The 18,985-nt window shown below is 37.2% G+C and overlaps 1 protein-coding gene across 2 annotated transcripts in view; it reads right to left on the bottom strand.

The window, feature by feature from the left end:
- Positions 1–18,985, bottom strand: part of TBC1D23 (TBC1 domain family member 23) — a 57,924-nt gene that overhangs the window by 26,646 nt on the left and 12,293 nt on the right. For both annotated transcript variants that reach the window (XM_061380874.1, XM_061380784.1), the window contains exons 2-8: positions 11,904–12,015; positions 9,990–10,095; positions 8,509–8,713; positions 4,030–4,153; positions 1,185–1,309; positions 1,047–1,093; positions 123–226 (exon numbers count right to left, since the gene is read on the bottom strand). In XM_061380874.1, coding sequence (XP_061236858.1) covers positions 123–226; positions 1,047–1,093; positions 1,185–1,309; positions 4,030–4,153; positions 8,509–8,713; positions 9,990–10,095; positions 11,904–12,015 — 823 coding nt within the window. The remainder of the gene's footprint in view (positions 1–122; positions 227–1,046; positions 1,094–1,184; positions 1,310–4,029; positions 4,154–8,508; positions 8,714–9,989; positions 10,096–11,903; positions 12,016–18,985) is intronic.

The following is an 18,985-nucleotide window of genomic DNA, read 5'->3' as shown; positions in this document are numbered from 1 at the left end:
CAAAACTGTACAACACAGAAAGAATGACAACCTAGAGTATTTTAACTGAAGTGGATACAACATAAACAAAAAACAATGCACAAAATGTCAAATACTGAAGCAGGTCATTCCTTGTCTGATACCTTTCTAAATGAAGCTGGTGTTTTACTGCAATAATACTGAGCCAGAGAGAAAAGGTCTTCTATATCTTCTAGATTCAAACTGGATGGAGTATTTTCCAAGAACTCTGAAATAGGATTATACATATATTATAATATTTTCAAGAAATTTTGCTTGTAAAGTATACAACATTAAACATTATATATCAAAGCTGGTTTATCTTAAACATTATAGTTTTATACATGAAATCTCAACAGTGATGCACAGAAAACTGCTTGAAGAGATGTGGATTTTCCTCAAAGGAGCTGAAACTCTTAATATAATCCCGCTATTAGTGACTGATAGTATCTGGCAATCAAATCAAATTCATTAGCCTTGATTGTAATACTGTGATTTATTTAACAAACACAAATGCCAGGGCCCCTGCAAATAAAAAATAACCAAGAAATGATTCCTGACTTAAGGAACTTTGTCTTGCTTGAGAAATATAAAGATAAATCATATAATGTAGTGAAGTAAACACTGTAACACAGACAGTACAGTGTGCTGGGTACTACTGAAAAGAAGTAAATCTGTGAGGGCTGGAGTGGAGAAACCAAAAGGAGGATCAACATTTCAACAATGGAGATACTTACAAGAGTCGGGGATTCAAAGGAAAATTAAGGAAGGAGGGGAAAGGGAGAGAGAGAGGAGACCAGTTTATTTAAACCAAATAAACAGTGTACAGAAAAGAACTGAATGAGTGAAAAAAACATGTAAGGATGAATGAGGGTAGCAAATCCGGGGAGACCATATTTAAGGCCTGTATGTGGACAGTGTGTAAGATTTGAAGGGAACCTCAGATCTTCTAGACTAATCTTCTAAATTCACATAATGGATGAGAAAACTTGAGTTTTAGAAAATAAAGCGACTTGAAAAATGTTTTCTCCACATTAAGTGATACTTACGGATAACTTCTTCTTTGCTGTCAGACTCCTGCCCTAAAATGACTTCTCTGTAAAAGAGAATCACATGAATTTGAGTTAAATATTAACAGAGCACCCTGAGAACAAAGAAGAGAAAAATCCAGCCAACTTGATACTTACTTTGCATTAACAAGGATTATTAACATTAAGAAATAAATAAAAAATGGATCTGCCTGTTGTAGATATCCATCCCATATTGCCTGAGTGACTTCAACGGAACAGTAACAGGCAAAAAGGCTTCCAAGCTGTAATCAGGAAATGAAATGAGAAATATAAACCACTGGAAATGACTTGCTCTTTTTAAAGTATTGAGGCAAATGCATAAGTAACATTATAACAAACTGTCTGTACCTGATATTTACCGTGGACCTTAATTTGACTGTACGTAATCCAAAGGAAGACTATGTGGATCCAAGGCACAATGAAGCCACTGACCAGCTGTGTGCCTTAGGGCATGTCACTTATCCTCAGGAGCTTTACATTTCTACTTTTTTTTTTTTTTAAAGGAATATTACCCATGCTCTACCACTACTGTGGTAAAGAGAAAGATAACTAACCCTTAATATCTAAAGTAACTTAAGTTAGCATGTATCTGCCACAGCATAATAACTAGCATAATTACCCATGAGCTCTATAAGGTAACTACTATAGTACTTAACTTGCTAAGAAATTGTGAAGATCAAGCATGGTAATTTCAGTTAAGAGCACCAAATGAAATTGTAATAACAATTTAAAGGCCAACTGTGCCCCAAGCTTACTTGTACATAATTTGAAACACATGAGACAACACTGATGTCCTGCAAAACGTTTCAAGAGCTCTATGGTTTTCTATGTCAATTAAAGAATTGTTAATGTATGTAAGTTTCTCTAGAGCCCAACTGTGTTTTAAATTGCATGAATTTAGGGATATTTTTAGATTATTCCATTTTTCTTGGATACAGAAACAATTTCATCTAGAGGTTTAAATTTAAAACATTTTTAATGAATAAAGGAAGCTAACAAGAACACATACATTTAGTGAATATTTTGTGCCAGGTACTAAATTACTGCTACATATCTTTCATTAAATGTCTCTTATTTTAAATATTCTCATGACAGGCTTTCAAAATAGACATTTTCCTCCCTGTATTATAGGTAGGAAAATAAACCTGTAAGAAATAACCTTCCTAACATCACAGAGCTAGTGAGTGGTGATACCTGGACTAAAAAAAAGGCCTGAGACTCCACAGCTGATGTAACTGCTATTACAGTTGACCACAAACTTTTAAAGTATAATACATAATGCTTCTAATGTTTTTTGTAGTTGTTTAAAATTTACTATTAGAAATAAGGAAGATGCAAATACAAACAGACAAGGTACGGTCAACATTAACCTCACTTAGCCAAACTAAAGCTACCTCCGCATCATTTTCAGTGATGAGTTCTCAAATCACAGGAACTGGTTTTTCTTTATCTCATGATTGGAAAAGAAAGACTCCATTCCATAGACAAGATACTGGTAGCAAGAATGAACTACTTGGGAAACTGACAAAGAGAAACTGGTTGTTTCCATAACCAGTTAAAATCTACAACCAGCACTGAGTACTAATCCAGAGTTCTGGCCACAGAAACGGCATTTCTCGGCCATGATGTGACCAGAAAGACGTCTATGAAAATATTCAAATTCTTAAAAGAAAATTTCTTACTTCGATACAAATAAGTAGATTTAATAGCAACATATGAATCTCAGAGAACCTACAATTTTATTTTTATCAAAGTGACTAGACTGTAGCCAAGAAGGAACGAAAGAGCAGGTTCTTGAGGTTTAGTATGCTAGAGCTGAAACCAATTAGGGTCTCTAGGGTCTCACTGTCTACTCATCCCATCACCCTCTGAGATAGATCCTATTATTAGTCCCATTTTACAGATGAAGAAATAAAAGTTCAGAGGCTAAGTGTATTAAATAACACAGTTAATAAATGGCAGAAATGGAATCCTTTCTGAAGAAAAGTTAGGTAAGACATCATCGAGAAACATGTTAAAATTTTTGAATATACATATATTTTCTTCTGGAACCTAAACACTGTTTTAAAAAGACCTTCAAGCTACCCTATAAGAGCAGTTCTCAAAGTATGGTCTGAGGAGCCTTGGACATCTCCAAGAGTATTTACAGGGCAGTTTGTGAGATCAAAGCTATTTTCATACTAATACTCATATTTTGCCCTTTTCATATTCATTCTCTCACAAATGAACAACACAATTTTCCAAAGGTTACATGAAATATGGTATTATCACTGACTGAATAAAGAAATAAATATGAGAATGTACTTGCCTGTGATCTACCCAAACATCATGAGATCTGCAAACTTAAAAATGCCACTATTCTTCCTTTTTGGGAAATAGTTCATTTTCATTTAAAATATTTATGCTAACATGTATTGGATTTATCACTACTTCTAAACGAATACCTAAAATTTCTTAATTTCTAACCAATGTGATCCACATAAATTATGGATCCTCAAAAAATGTTGAGTGTAAAAGGTCCTGAGACCAAAAGGCTTGAGAACCACAGACCTAAAATAATAAAACTTCCCATTTAAAATATAAATATAGAATGACAGAGGACTGAGATGTATTTTATATTCTTTTGTATCAATCATTTGATAATCTTAAGTTATTTTCTTCGTGACTGTAGATCAATTCTCAAACACACTATCAACAATTTAATTACACGGTTTTAAAGTGAACTGATACATACCATATATATTTAAATATATTTCTAAAACAACAAAGGCTAAACTTCGTATTAAATAATTTAAATGAAGAGCAAAAAAAAATCTTTGAAGTGCTAATAATTTTAATCCTTTGTCTTAAATAATAATGGTCTATAATTTAACACTTTTCTTTCTTTTGCTTTGGGGGGGAACTAACTATAGTTTCACAGAAAACTATTTTTCATTAAGTGTTCCTACTTTCACTTTATTACCCAGTTGAGTGCATAGGAGTCTGGAGTAATTTTCTTTGTATCAAGAAAAGAACAAAGCTCAGGTTCATGGTATTGGATGAGTAATCGGAAAAGATGAAATGGTCTCCCCTTCAGGGAACAATCCCTAAAAGACAAGAGAAGCAAAGTTTCTTGCATTAATAGGTCAAAACTGATCATATCAGTAACCAGTCTTCGTGCAATACCCTCCTCCCCTCCTTACCCCAGAGCATCCGACTTAAGAGCATTGATAGCAAGCCTACCTGACGCAACAGGGGACAGACCTCTCTTGCTTACACCTAACATACCTGACCTGATAGGAAGAAATGGCACGTCTACAGCCAACTCTAGGAAGATTCTTTCCAGGTGAACCCAGGCAGCACTCAGGAGAAAGGACTACAGGGACCAATGAAAACAGAGGGACCACTTAGGTTATTTTGATAAGCTTTGGATCCCAAAGGGAGATCTGGAGAGCCCTGAGGAAGTCCAGCTCCCTTCTTTTTCTGCCAAATAAGAAAGATCTCCCAGGAAGGCTTCAGGATAGCTCCATAGTTAACGTATTCAATTAAGAATCCCTTCAGCAAAGCTCCAAGTCTGAAATGGCCACAGACGAACATTCCAAAAGAGTGGACCCAGAGCTGTGACTGGAAGTGGCCTGGATACCAGATGCTCAGAGAAAATCCCAGGAGGTGCCAAACACTGACCCTACTGAGTAACTATAATACTTCTTGCCTTGTTCCCTGGTGTCTAATAAATCTGTCTAATAAACCATTAAAAATATACACAGCTCAAATTGCAGGCCATCTTAATAAAAGTCAGTATTTACTGAGGAAACACCATGTGCCAGACACTACAATACAGTTTACAATGTTATCTTACTTTATCTTTACAAGCAACTCTATGAAAGATACTATTATCACCCTCAATTTACAGATGAGAAAACTGAGGCTTAGCTGTGGTCAAGCAGGTCAACCAAGGTCACGTAGCTAAGAAGTGATGGCATTAAGACTTGTACACAGAAACTGGGTATTAAACCATTATACCAAGCTACCCTCCCATATATGCAATTTAATATTTGAACTAGTGGTATTTTGGTAGATTTAGTCTTTAAAAAGCAAACTGTAAAAAAAAAAAACCTGAAATAAGGTGAAAGATTTCATGTAAAAACATTAATGAAAAGCATTGATAATGTTTCAAAATGCTATTCAAGTGGGAATAATGAAAACTAATCTCTGCAAAACTAAGATCTAAGGTCAATGTCAGGATTTGGTATAACCATTCATCTACCATTTTTAATACTGCAGATAACAGGGAAGTTTTGTAGAAAAGGCCCTAATTGGCTAATTCAGATGTCCAAAGATAGAACTGGATTCATACTGACAAGACTACCTCCTCCTCTGTCTGAACACTTTCCCCACTCTATAAAGGCAAAACAGTAGATTGCTAAAACAAAACACAGAGACACAGTGGTAACGAAGACTAGGAACATACACTGTAAGGACAATTGCCTAGTTTGTGGGTCTCATCCTCGGAAAAAGTGGGACATCTCAGGGAATCAGCCATTGCAACAGCATCTATTCATTTAATAGCTGTGTACTGAAAGTTACTCTCCACTGCAAAGCAGTGTGCTTGACAGAATTCTACTCATGTTACATCTGACTCTCTAATAAGATATATTATAGTGGAGTTGTTTGAGCAACATTTTGTGGGGCTGAGCCCTATGCGGGGGTATTAACACTGACTCTGGCTGGAGTACAGTGTTACATGTGGAATTCATGGAAACAGTAACTGGAGTAACCTGACAAAGTATGTTACACAGCTCAGTGCAAACCTCTACTAGTAAACCTCTACAACACAGCCTTTACTAGTATCTACCACCACCAACATCCTGTAGAGACAAAGCTGGATCATCATGTCCCTTGCTATTACTAGTTTTGTTACACTGAGAGGTGGTAAAAATATAAGCAGTTGAGAGATTTAGTATAACACAGTCGCTCAGTTGTGTCCGACTCTTGGCAGCCCTATGGACTGCAGCCCGCCAGGCTCCTCTGTCCACAGGATTTTCCTGACAGGAATACTGGAGTGGGTTGCCATTTCCTCCTCCATCAGTATAACAGAATGACTCCCAAATGTGAATTCTAGCCTCTGATTTACCATTAGCATAGCCCTGTATTCTGGCATCTCTAGGTCTGCTTTCCTTACATGAAGCCCTATCGCTTCAAGGTCGCACCCAGGTTCTCCACTCTGGTATGTGTTAGAATTGCCTGGGAATTTAAAAGTCGACAGGGCTCTACACAGTCTACTTATATTTGAAACATCAAGGGTCAGTATGTTTTAAAAGTTCTTTGGCTGAACAGACATTTCTCCAAAGAGGACATACAAACTGCATCTAGGCACATGAAAAAAATGCTCAAAGTCATTAGCTGTCAGGGAAATGCAAACAAAAACCATAATGAGATACCACTTCACACTCAGTCTGGCCATAATTTAAAAAAAAAAAAAGTTTGCAAGAATTTATAGAAACTGGGATCTTTATTTACTGCTGGTGGGATTGTAAAATGCTGCAATTATTGTGGAAAAGTCTGGCAATTCCTCAAAAGGTTAAACACAGATTTACCATATGATCCAAGAATCCCACTCCTAGGTACATATCCCAAAGCAATGTCCACACAAATATTTGTACACAAATGTTCATAGTTGCATTATTCATAACAGTCAAAAAGAATCCAGATGTCCAGCAACTATTACATGAGTAAATAAAATGTGCTATTTTATTTCATTGTACATACAATGAAATGTTACTCAGCAATAAAAAGAAATAAAGTAATGGTATTAATATATGCTATAAATACATACAGATGAATCTTTAAAAGACAATGCTAAGTGAACAAAGGTAGTCACAAAAGACCATATATTATAAGGTTCTATTTATATGAAATACCCATAATAGGCAAATCCACAGAGAAAGATGAGTAGGTGCCTAGGGCTGAGAGTACTGGGGGAAAAAGCAGTTGACTGCTAGTGAGTTCAGGGTTTCTTTTGGGGGTGACAGAAACATTCTAAAAAGGATTGGAGCTATGGCTGCACAGTTCTGTGACTATACTAAAAGCCATGGAATTGTACATATTAAAGGATGAATTTTATATTATGTGAATGATATCTAAAGCTGTAAAAGAAAAAGAAAACAAAAACCAAAAAAAGTTGTTTAGTTGATTCTAATAAGCAACCAGGGTGGAGAAACTTGTAAGGTAAAGCACAAGTGTCCAATTAAACTTAGGTTCAAATCCTGACTCAGTCATACACCAGAAGTATAATGCTGAATAAGTCATTTAACATCTGTCTTTGCTTCAGTTTCTGTAGCTGTAAATCAGACATAGCTGCCTTATAGTGGTCACTGTTTAAGTGAGAAAATACAAAAAGCACCCAAAGCTAACCCAGTGCTTTTCACACGAAAAGCAGGGGGGGGAAATGGCAGTCATTTAACTATCAAGCTCTAGAATAGCAGTCCTCTTACCTTAGGTGCATGCTGCAATCAACCAAGAAGCTCTAAATCTAAACAATCTAATCTAATCTCACTGCATGGCTGGCCTCCTCAGAGATCTGATTTAATTACTCAGGTATGTAAAAGGGCATCAGGATTTTTTAACCCCACCCCCAATGACTCTCCAGTACTCTTGCCGGAGAATCCCATGGACAGAGGAGTCTGGTAGGCTGCAGTCCATGGGGTCTCGAAGAGTCGGACACGACTGAGCGACTTCACTTCACTTCCAATGACTCCAATGTGTATCCAAGGTTCACTGCGCAGCCCAACCACTGCTCTAGATTATGGTCAAAAGTTCCTTTTGGCACTAAAGTTCTGACTATCTGATCCATACCTGAGAACTACAAGAATTCCTTCTGAATTCCACCCCTCCTCCTACCCACCTCCCTTCTTCCCTGTACCTCTTCCATTCCCCCAAAACAACCCACCCATCTGTCTAGACTCAATTTAAGTGTCACTTTCCCAGAAAAGACCTTCCTGACCTCCAGGGTAAGTCAGATCACCCCCACTGTACATTCCCATAGCACTCTGCATTTCACCTTCCTAACACTCAGTGCACTTCCAATTCCTTCTTCTACATCTATATTTCTAGGACTATATTCCAGGCTGTAACCCCAGCACTGAAGACAGCAGCACTCCAAAACTTTTAGACACTATAATGTTATTTTTATAAGTAAAGAAATCAAAATAGAGATATCATCCAAAAAGTATGAAAAGTTATACTGCATACATAAACTCTACAAGCACAAATTCTTAACTAAAGAATCCTTTAAAAAATATTTATAACCACAAAAATAAAGTCAAATAACAATTATGATTCAAACAACCTTAAAAATTACTTGAACCTTTTACTTTACCATCAAAATAAATCTAACAACTTTACTTCAAAACAAACTAGAACTTCCTTTATTTTACAGCTATAATAAAAAATCGTGTCTTACCTGGGAATGTACTTATTCATGATTGCATAAAAGCAGTTGTATAAATCACTGCGTGGCAGCTGAAGATGCACCAACGGTTTGAGGAGATGTATCCAGCTAAGGGTTGAGCTATACTTAATGTTACGGGATTTACAATAAAAGGTAATTACAGATTCAATATCCAAAAGTAATTGTGCTGCCTTCTCTTCTGGCACTGAAAGGTGATCTAAAAAATAAGAGTCAAAATTACCAAGGGGCTGCTAGACGCTCAGCTACTGGACAAAATACTTGTTTACAAAATATATGATACTATCTTACTGCATTTAGAGCATGTCAAGGACAAAATAAAACTACATAAAAATACATTTTTCCTTATACCTATTCATATTCACTAGCTATTCAGGATTTATTAGCTTAATATTGTACCTTCATATATGTTTCATATATATATATCATATGTGTGTATACATGAAAGTAGTGACAAGTAAAAGTGTTAGTCACTCAGTCATGTCCGACTCTATGCAACCTATGGACTGTGGCCCACCAGGTTTCTATGTCTATGGGATTCTCCAGGCAAGAATACTGGGATGGGTAGCCATTCCCTTCCTCAGGGGATCTTCCCCACCCAGGGACAGAACCTGGGTCTCCTGCATTGAAGGCAGACTCTTTACCATCTGAACCACCAGGGAAGAGGGTGTGTGTGTGTGTGTGTGTGTGTGTGTGTGTGTGTGTGTCTGTGTCTGTGTGTCTGTGTGTGTGTGTGTCTGTCTGTGTGTGTGTGTGTGTGTGTGTGTAAAAGAATGCACAATGTGAAGCAGGAAAGTAGGTATCACCCACATTTCCGAAAAGCAAAAAAGTGTTTTCCAAATAACAGATTATAAAGACTATCCTCTGCCCCAGGAAGGGCAGCTGCCACTATGGCTTTGTTGAAGCGAGGGGAAGTGATTCATTCTCCACCACCCAATTCCCTATCCTTCTCCTAGCAATAATGTTTCTCTTGAGGTCGGCCCATAAAAAAGTCTATTTAGCCAATAATCTAACTAAAAAATGACAGAGAAACAAAAAGACACCAATGGACTATAGATGAATTAAAAAAGAGAACTATAAACCAAAATAATTTAATCTTCAAAAGACAGTGTGAGGAATTTGAAACCTATTCACCCATGATCTGTAACACGTTTTCTATAGCAGATCATGACTTATGACTTACAAAGAAACTTTTGGAATACCTCCTTTTAATCTGAGAGCTGTATACAATCATACAGATGGTCAATAATACAAAAAACAATTTAAAAATACTAAAAATCAGACATTTTCTTAAATGTTGACATTATTTCATAAGAATTGCCAAAGAGATGTTCTAAAACTACGCCCTTTCAATATATTCCAAATTCAACAAATCCCCAATTATAACAAGTTCATTCTACTAAACAGTGACTCCTCCATCCAAAAATTATTATTTGCAGAATTTATCACTGTTTGAAAACAATTATTAAACTTACCAATGAACTCCAGACAATCTTTGTGAATAGTGTTCTGTTCTGGCAGGTCTAAAATACCATCCCATGATGCCAAACTATCACCTTTTCCTGCAACATTTAGAGCAATCTGGAAGAAGGAGGAAAAAAAGCAGCTGGCTCCTTATGTTATTTCTCACTCTTGAAAAATACGTTATAATAATAATAGAGGCCTGGATTTAGGGATAATAATGTATACTTCAAAAATTACAAGTAAAACGTCTATATGAAATTTTACTATTTTATGTTAAACCAGTGAATAAAATGAATTACACAAAGTATTTACATAATATTTTACACATGTAAGCTTATTTCAAGCAAATATCATTAACGCTATAGAAAGAACCTTTGTGTCCCCTCCCCCAAATTCAGGTATGTTGAACAAATTCCCGATGTTCTGGTATTTACAGGTGGGGCCTATGAGAGGTGATCAAGTCTTGAGGGTAGAGCACTACATGAATGGGATTGGCCTCCTTATACAGAAGACCCTACTTAGCGCCCTTGTCCCCTCAACCATGTGAGAACACATTAAAGAATTACAATTCTTTTCAATTTAATAGTGTTATGGTTATTTTTAAAGTCTTTAGACTTTCATATTAAATATTTTAGTGCCCTGCCAAGGATTTGCTTTAAAATAATACAGTGCGTAGGGTGGGGAGAAAAGGACAGAATACTAATCAAATAAGATCAGCCAAATGTTCAGTTCAGTCACTCAGTCATGTCCAACTCTTTGCAACCCCATGAACTGCAGCACGCCAGCTTTCCATATCCATCACCAACTCCCAGAGCTTGCTCAAACTCATGTCCATCAAGCTGGTGATGCTATCCAACCATCTCATCCTCTGTCGTCCCCCTCTCTTCCTGCCTTCAATCTTTCCCAGCATCAGGGTCTTTTCTAAGGAGTCAATTATCTGCCTCAGGTAGCCAAAGTACTGGAGGTTCAGCAACATGGCCAAATGTTGACAACAGTTACAACTCAGTGATGGGTGCATGGGGGTTCACTAAACAAGTGTTTTTACATGAGTTTTAAATTTCTGTAACATTTAGAATACTAAGCACAGGTATAATTCCATTTCTGTTACATATATATATGTGCAGAGGGGAAAAGATAAGATGTGACACCGAGATATTACAATGTGTTTTACTTGTAAGTGGTAGATAACACACGATTTTTTTTTATGTTATCCTTTGCTTACATGTTTTAACAATGGGAACTACTTAATAGTAACAAAATCTTAATTTAAAATTAAAAAATTATAATACACATGTACTAGAGAACAGCTGAAGCAGAAAATAGAGCAAAGGAAAATCTCCTATAATTCTAACACCCAGAGACCTATTTCCTCTCCCACCTTTTTAATTTGTTTTTTAAATATAGCCGTATCTGCAATTATATATCCTATTTTACTCATTGGTTGCACTTTCCCATTTCACTGAATAATCTTCATAAACATAAATTCTAATGGTTACAAAAGGAAGCACTGCCTTTCAAAACCTAAATTATTAAATATACCAAACACTACAGGCACACGGGCTTTCCCTGGTGGTTCAGACGGTAAAATATCTGCCCGCAATGAAGGAGACCCAGGTTCGATCCCTGGGTCAGGAAGATCCCTTGGAGAAGGAAATGGCAACCCACTCCAGTATTCTTGCCTGGAAAATGCTATGGACAGAGGAGCCTGGCAGGCAACAGTCCACAGGGTCTCAAAGTGTCAGACACTAAAACTTTCCACTTGCACAGAAACACACACTTTAGCAAGCTGCTCTATTTGATAAATTTTCTAAATGTGGAATGCGCATAATAGTATAAAGTCCTCTGCAACTAAGACAGCTGAAAATCAAAATTCTAAAATATTGTTCTTAAGTGATTACATTTTACTTGTTTTAGTTTCCAGTTACCTTCCAAACTTTAGCCCTCAGATCAGCAGGCAGTGGCCTCCCTTGAATTATATTTCTCAAAGTTTCAAGATCACAACCTCCTGCTTCCAGAGCTTCTTCAAGATCTTTCTCCCTGAAAAACAAGTCCTCTTTATTAAGATAAATTTTTGGTTTTTTTCCTTCCTCAGTACTTCCTCAATAAATATGGCCTATTAAAGGTTAGCCTGCATGCAATGCAGGAGATGCAAGTTCAATCCCTGGGTCGGGAAGATTCCCTGGAGAAGGAAATGGCATCTCACTCCAGTACTTTTGCCTGGAGAATCTTATGGACAGAGGAGCCTGGGGGCTACCGTCCACAGTGTCGCAGAGAGTTGGACACAACTGAGCGACAGTACAGACTAAGAAAAAACGGTTCTCAGCAGCCAAAATGCAATATACTGCATGTTGTTTTCTTGAAAGGAAATCTCAGGTTTCATATAGTCAATCTACTCTTATTTTACACTTAGTTCTAGCAAGCTTATTTATCTGTTTTCTAAGATTAAAGAAATTTAAAAATAGTATACAGGACAAACAGTACTAAGAATTCACAGTAACAGTAATATTCATAGCAGTGATAATGACTAATACTTTCTGTAGGACTAACCTTGTGCCAGGCACTGTTCCAAACATTTCGTGTGTGTGTGTGTGTGTGTGTGTGTGTGTGTGTGTGTGTGTGTGTGTTTAATTCTTACAGTAACCCTATGAAGTAGGTTATATTACTGGTCCCAGTTTACAGATGCAAAAACTGAGGTAAAGGGAGGTTGTGTAGATTATAGTCAAACATCTAGTAATAGCAGAGCCAGGATACAAATTTTAACAGCCTAGTTCTACAATTTATGCTCTTAACGTTATGCTCAGATTGAGGCAGGAAGGAGAAGCCATAAAATCGGGCCAAGAATTCAAGGTATGGGAATACTAGCACAAAACTATAGAGATACCATGCCCAGAACAGTGCCTGGCTTATAGTGAATAGTCAATAAAGGTTAGAGGAACAAAAAAATAATCTAATGGCATCCCTGTATTTATTATATATCAAAGCAAACTACAACCACATCAAGTACATTATCAAGTAAATAATCAAGCAGTTACATTTAGCCTACTATGTTTAAGGAGAAAAGCACGAAATAAATTTTATTTCATATATATATGGTCAAAATTTGTAAAATTATTTGTAAGTTGAAATAATAACTTAAAAACCTTCACAAGGGTATGGATTATTTTTTAGCTGGGAAATAACTACTTAAAATAGCTAATCCCTCAGAATTCTCAAAAGCTAAGGTTCCAGTCATTATTTATAATTTTAGTACACAATGCATAAGAAATGTATATAAATAAAAATCCCTGAGCCAGGCAATTTCTAAAATTCTTTGGAGCAGGCTAAAAGGCAGAGCATTCCACTAGGATCAGGAAACCAGGATTTTGTCACATGTTTCTGGTTCTTGAAGAAAATAAATTACACCCATTACATATTCTCTTAGTAAGATAATGTAAATCTCCTCTATTCACAGGATTCCAAGAATATTAGTTTAAATATATAACTTTCCTAAAGTGCTGTCCCATTAATGGAAAGGAATTAAATGAAAATGTAATCACTTGGGATCATATCTGACAGAAAAGCTGGGATCAAATCTGAAAGATTTTCTTAACAAAGCTACTACAAATTTGTATGTTTAAGAATGTTCATATGTTAACCACATGTTTGTATGTTAACATTCGTATGTTAACCACACAATAAACATTTCATTCTTTTGTTATTTGGTCACCAAAGTGTTAGACCAGAAAATGAAAGAAAGAGACTTCATTCAGTCCACAGTTGAGAAATAGTTAAGGCCTATAAGTGATAAAGACCGGGCTTCATCTATTCTGTTTGGCCAAAGTGTACGAGACAGCCTGTCAGAATCTGAAGGACTGTTTGTAACCGTTAAACAGAGAAAATTTAGTGGGATCTTTGATGAACAAATACAATTAATTTTAAATGATTAAATGTGTAAGTGAACTGAAAATACCATTTAATGAGATGAAATTATTTTTATCAAATTAATGAAGAACTAAAATTTTTTTCATTTTTCAGTGCAAAATCTTTGGTTTCTTTTTAAACTTTGCCAAATTCCTTACTACTGCAGACAACAAAGTCAGTACTTTGGGGCAAAATGTCCAACCCTCAATATACTTGATGATGATAACCTCTCTGTTGATACAGCTGCTATTGGATTCTCTGATGCTGTTCCCAGAGGACCACAAATGTGGTTTCCTGGAGCAGAACCATAAGCAAGAAACCAGAATATGCTCCCCTGTAAGTAGTCAAAGGCACTTCTCACAACTAAATAATTAAAAGTAATGTTATCTTCTGAACAAGGAGTTCAAAGGCTCAGTTATCAGAACTTCAACATTACAAATGTACTTATAAATGTAGTAAAAAAGCTGAAAACAGTGAAGCTAAATAATTCATGTAAGAGTCAATTTCCTATCGAGACAGTATTTAGCTCTCAGAATTTTCCTTCCCCCAGAGCAAGTTTCTTTTCATTTTTGAACAAGCAACACCTAACATTCAAATAAAAAACGCATGTCTGGTGGAGTATGACTGAGAGGGTTGTGCTTTTTAAAGTCTTCTTCGGTTATGGTGGCTTCCCACTATCTCTATAAGCTAGAAGTTGACAGAAATGTACTAGACAGTCTGACAGGCCTTAAAAATAGACAAGAACGGGCCATGTTTAATTATCTTAGTAAATATAAAAAATAAGTAATTATCTTCTCTGCTCAGAAGGTCTAAGACAAAACAAATCCAAACATTTGGGGTTGCAAAGAAACAGGAATGTACGTCTTCCTGCCTCTGTGACCTTGAAACTATAGTATTTATTTGCATAATAATTTAGGGCTTCCCAGATGGAGGTTGTGGTAAAGAACCCACCTGCCAATGCAGGAGACATAGGAAACACGGGTTCAATTCCTGGGTCGGGAAGGTTCCTTGGAGGAGGGTATGGCAACCCCCTCCAGTATACTGTCAATGATCTATCAATGATATATTTTTGAAACTTAAATACAATCTAACAAAATTTCTCCAGAGTTGATGTTCTGTAGCAAAATCAGCCAATCTAATTTAAGCACTGTAACCCAAGCTGCTTTAGAATTATAGCAAGGCAAACAGTATATGATAAACTTTAAAGGAAGTTAAAAGATGTAAAAATATTTGGTTCTATTTTTGAGCATGGAAGAAAATTAATTTTGGTGAAGGGGTGTCCTCCCCATGTCCTCCTTCCTGTGTAAGGAGTTAAAAGTAGAGGGTGAAAGGTGGCTCAGACTTGTCAGAAGAACTTTCATATGGCTTCGTCAGTATTAATTTCATGGCCTAAGACTTCAAGCACATTCTTAATGCCCTGAAGTTCACCCCTTCACATTCCTAACACATTCAGAAAGCTGCAAACTCCTAACACGGGGTTATTCGAACCAGTTCTGCCGTCTCTGTTCCCATACTTTGCTCTAGGAGGACTCATCGAGAAACAGAGACAACTTCATGATGCTATCATGAAGATTCACCACCGTTTGTTTCTTTTGGGCATCAATCTACCTGAAAATCTCCTATCCACCACTTTCTTCAGACTCCCCTACCCAGTCACTTTACTTCAGGTGACATTATTTCTGATTTCAAAGAGAAAATACAGGCCAGCAGGCTTCTCTTCCCTTTGATCTCAGCCACTCTCCAAAATAAAATGAGTAACTGATCTTTATCCCAGATACCATTTCCTTCTTTTCTACATGCATAGATGTCTAGGGATGCTTTCTCTAGTCTAATACTGATAACTTCATGTGAGTCTTATATCCCTGACCCACCCACCCCCCCACCGCCCTATGCTGACTCCTCCGGAGCCACGAGCCACCAGTTATCCTCTCTCTTCTATCTTCCACTTCTCTTTTGCTATTGCTCTTTCCTCTGAGCCAACATGCTCAAGGACTGCTATTAGAAACAACATCAATAACAAGCACAAAAACTCCTCCAAACTTTGCTGTCCTTCCACACTCCTGGTTGTTCCTGTCCCAGCAAAGCTTTTGGAAAGTATTCTTGACAACACATGTGACCACGTCTCCCTCATCTCCCACTCACCTCCTCCTCTTACACACCCAATCATCCCTCTTCCTTCTCTACTGCCCACAACTCCAGGGCCACTCTCCCTATGTTACTTCAAATGATCAAATCTTTACCTTGATTTGACCTTCCCAAAACATCAGACTACTTTTCTTTCTCCAAAAGAATAAAAAGGATAACAACTAGCCAATAAGCACCCGAGAGGCACATGGCGTCATTAGCCATTAGGGAAACTCAAATCAAAACCACAATGAGGGATTTCTTGGTGGTCCAGTGGTTAAGAACTCATCCGCCAATGCAGGAGACACAGGTCAGTCTCTAGTCTGGCAAGATCCCACATGCCCTGAAGCAACCAACCCAGTGCTCTAGAACCCAGAAGTCACAACTACTGAGCCTGTGCACGCTAGTGCTGTGGTCTGCAGCAAGAGAAGCTACCACAAGGAGAAGCCCACACACCACAGCTACAGAAAAGCCAGAGCACAGCAATGAAGATCCAGCACGGCCAAAAATTAACCATTAAAAAAAATGTTTTTAACCCACAGTGAAAAACAACAACAACAAAAAACAACCCACAATGACACACCACTGCACACTCAGAAGGACGGCTAGTATCAAACTGTCCTAATGGAAACTGGAAGCATCATACATCGCTGGTAGGAATGTAAAACGGTACAGCTACTTTTGAAACTGGTTTGACAGATCCTCAAAATGTTAAACCTGCATTTTTAACATGTTGATACAGCCACTATTAGATTCTTTGATGTGGCCCCCAAGGGAACCACAAATGTGGTTTCCAGGAGCACATCCGTAAGCAAGAAACCAGAAAATGCTCCACTGTAGGTAATCAAAGGCACTTCTCACAAACTAAATAGTTAAAAGTATAACCCTCTCATAATTAAAAATACGACCCAGCAGTTCTACTCCTAGGTTTGCAGTATACCAAAGAGAATACAAAACATACACCAAAAACTCATACATAAATCACAAGATACTATATAACACATCTGTTAGAATAGCTAATATCCAAAAAAGGGGAGGAGGGCAAGAATATGAAGAAATTAGAATTCTTGTGCATTGCCAGTGGAAGTGATGCAAAATGGTGCAGTCAACTGTGGAAAAGTTTGGCGGTTCTTTAAGAAGTTAAACAGAATTACCATATAACCTAGCAATTCCACTTCAGGGGGATATACCCAAAAGAACTGAAAGCAAGAACTGAAACAGGAATTTGTACATCCATAATCACAGAAATATTATTCACAACACCAAAAACTGGAAACAACCCAAATAAGCATCAGCGTATGAATGGATGAGTAAAATGTGGTATATATAGACAACGAAATGTTATCAGTCTTAAAAAGGAAGGAAATTCTGACACATGCTACAAGATGAATAAACTCTGAAGACAAATGCTAAGGAGGTGAGGGGGAAGAAGTCACAAAAGGGCAAACAGCGAGCAAGGTGAAAAGACAGCCTTCAGAATGGGAGAAAATAATAGCAAATGAAGCAACTGACAAACAACTAATCTCAAAAATATACAAGCAACTCCTACAGCTCAACTCCAGAAAAATAAATGACCCAATCAAAAAATGGGCCAAAGATCTAAATAGACATTTCTCCAAAGAAGACATACAGATGGCTAACAAACACATGAAAAGATGTTCAACATCACTCATTATCAGAGAAATGCAAATCAAAACCACTATGAGGTACCATTTCACACCAGTCAGAATATCTGCGATCCAAAAGTCTACAAATAATAAATGCTGGAGAGGGTGTGGAGAAAAGGGAACCCTCTTACACTGTTGGTGGGAATGCAAACTAGTACAGCCACTATGGAGAACAGTGTGGAGATTCCTTAAAAAACTGGAAATAGAACTGCCTTATGATCCAGCAATCCCACTGCTGGGCATACACACTGAGGAAACCAGAAGGGAAAGAGACACGTGTACCCCAATGTTCATCGCAGCACTGTTTATAATAGCCAGGACATGGAAGCAACCTAGATGTCCATCAGCAGATGAATGGATAAGAAAGCTGTGGTACATATACACAATGGAGTATTACTCAGCCATTAAAAAGAATACATTTGAATCAGTTCTAATGAGGTGGATGAAACTGGAGCCTATTATACAGACTGAAGTAAGCCAGAAGGAAAAACACCAATACAGTATACTAACGCATATATATGGAATTTAGAAAGATGGTAACAATAACCCTGTATACGAGACAGCAAAAGAGACACTGACGTATTGAACAGTCTTATGGACTTTGTGGGAGAGGGAGAGGGTGGGAAGATTTGGGAGAATGGCATTGAAAAAAAAAAAAAAAGGGCAAACAGCGTATGATTCCACTCACATAAGGTAACTAAAATAGGGAAATTCAAAGAGACAGAAAGTAGAACAGAGGTTACCAGAGGCCGGAGGTAGGGGCAATGGGGAACTACTGCTTAGTAGGCAGAGTTCTTGTTTGGGATGATGATGGCTGCACAACACTGTAAATGTACGGAATGTCACTTGACTATACCTGTTAAAATGGTGAATTTTATGTTATGTATGCTTTACCACATTAAAAAGGGCAACGACAAAAAACTTTTAAAAAATATCTGTAACATTAGTTCTATGTATTCTTCATAATAGCCAAAAAGTAGAACCTAAATGTATGCATTATTCATAAAAGCCGAAAAGTAGAAACATCATCATCTTATGAATATGTGTTCATACACTGGAATACTAAGCAATAAAAAGGAATGAAGTGCTGACAACATGCAACGCGTGCATGGACCTTGAGAATTATGCTCAGTGAAAGAAAACAGACACAAAGGCCACACATTGTAAGATCTCATTTACATGCAATGTCTAAAATAGCAAATGTATACAGACAGAAGGTGGATCATCAGGACCCGAAGTGACAGGGGAATAAGAGGGATACTAATGGGTATGGGGTTTCTTTGGGGGTAATGAAAATACTCTAAACTTAGATCATG

Source organism: Bos javanicus, chromosome 1 (genome assembly GCF_032452875.1).
Source record: "Bos javanicus breed banteng chromosome 1, ARS-OSU_banteng_1.0, whole genome shotgun sequence".
Classification (NCBI taxonomy): domain Eukaryota; kingdom Metazoa; phylum Chordata; class Mammalia; order Artiodactyla; family Bovidae; genus Bos; species Bos javanicus.
The sequence above is the reverse complement of the archived record's forward strand: the minus strand, read 5'-3'. Positions and strand labels throughout refer to the sequence as shown.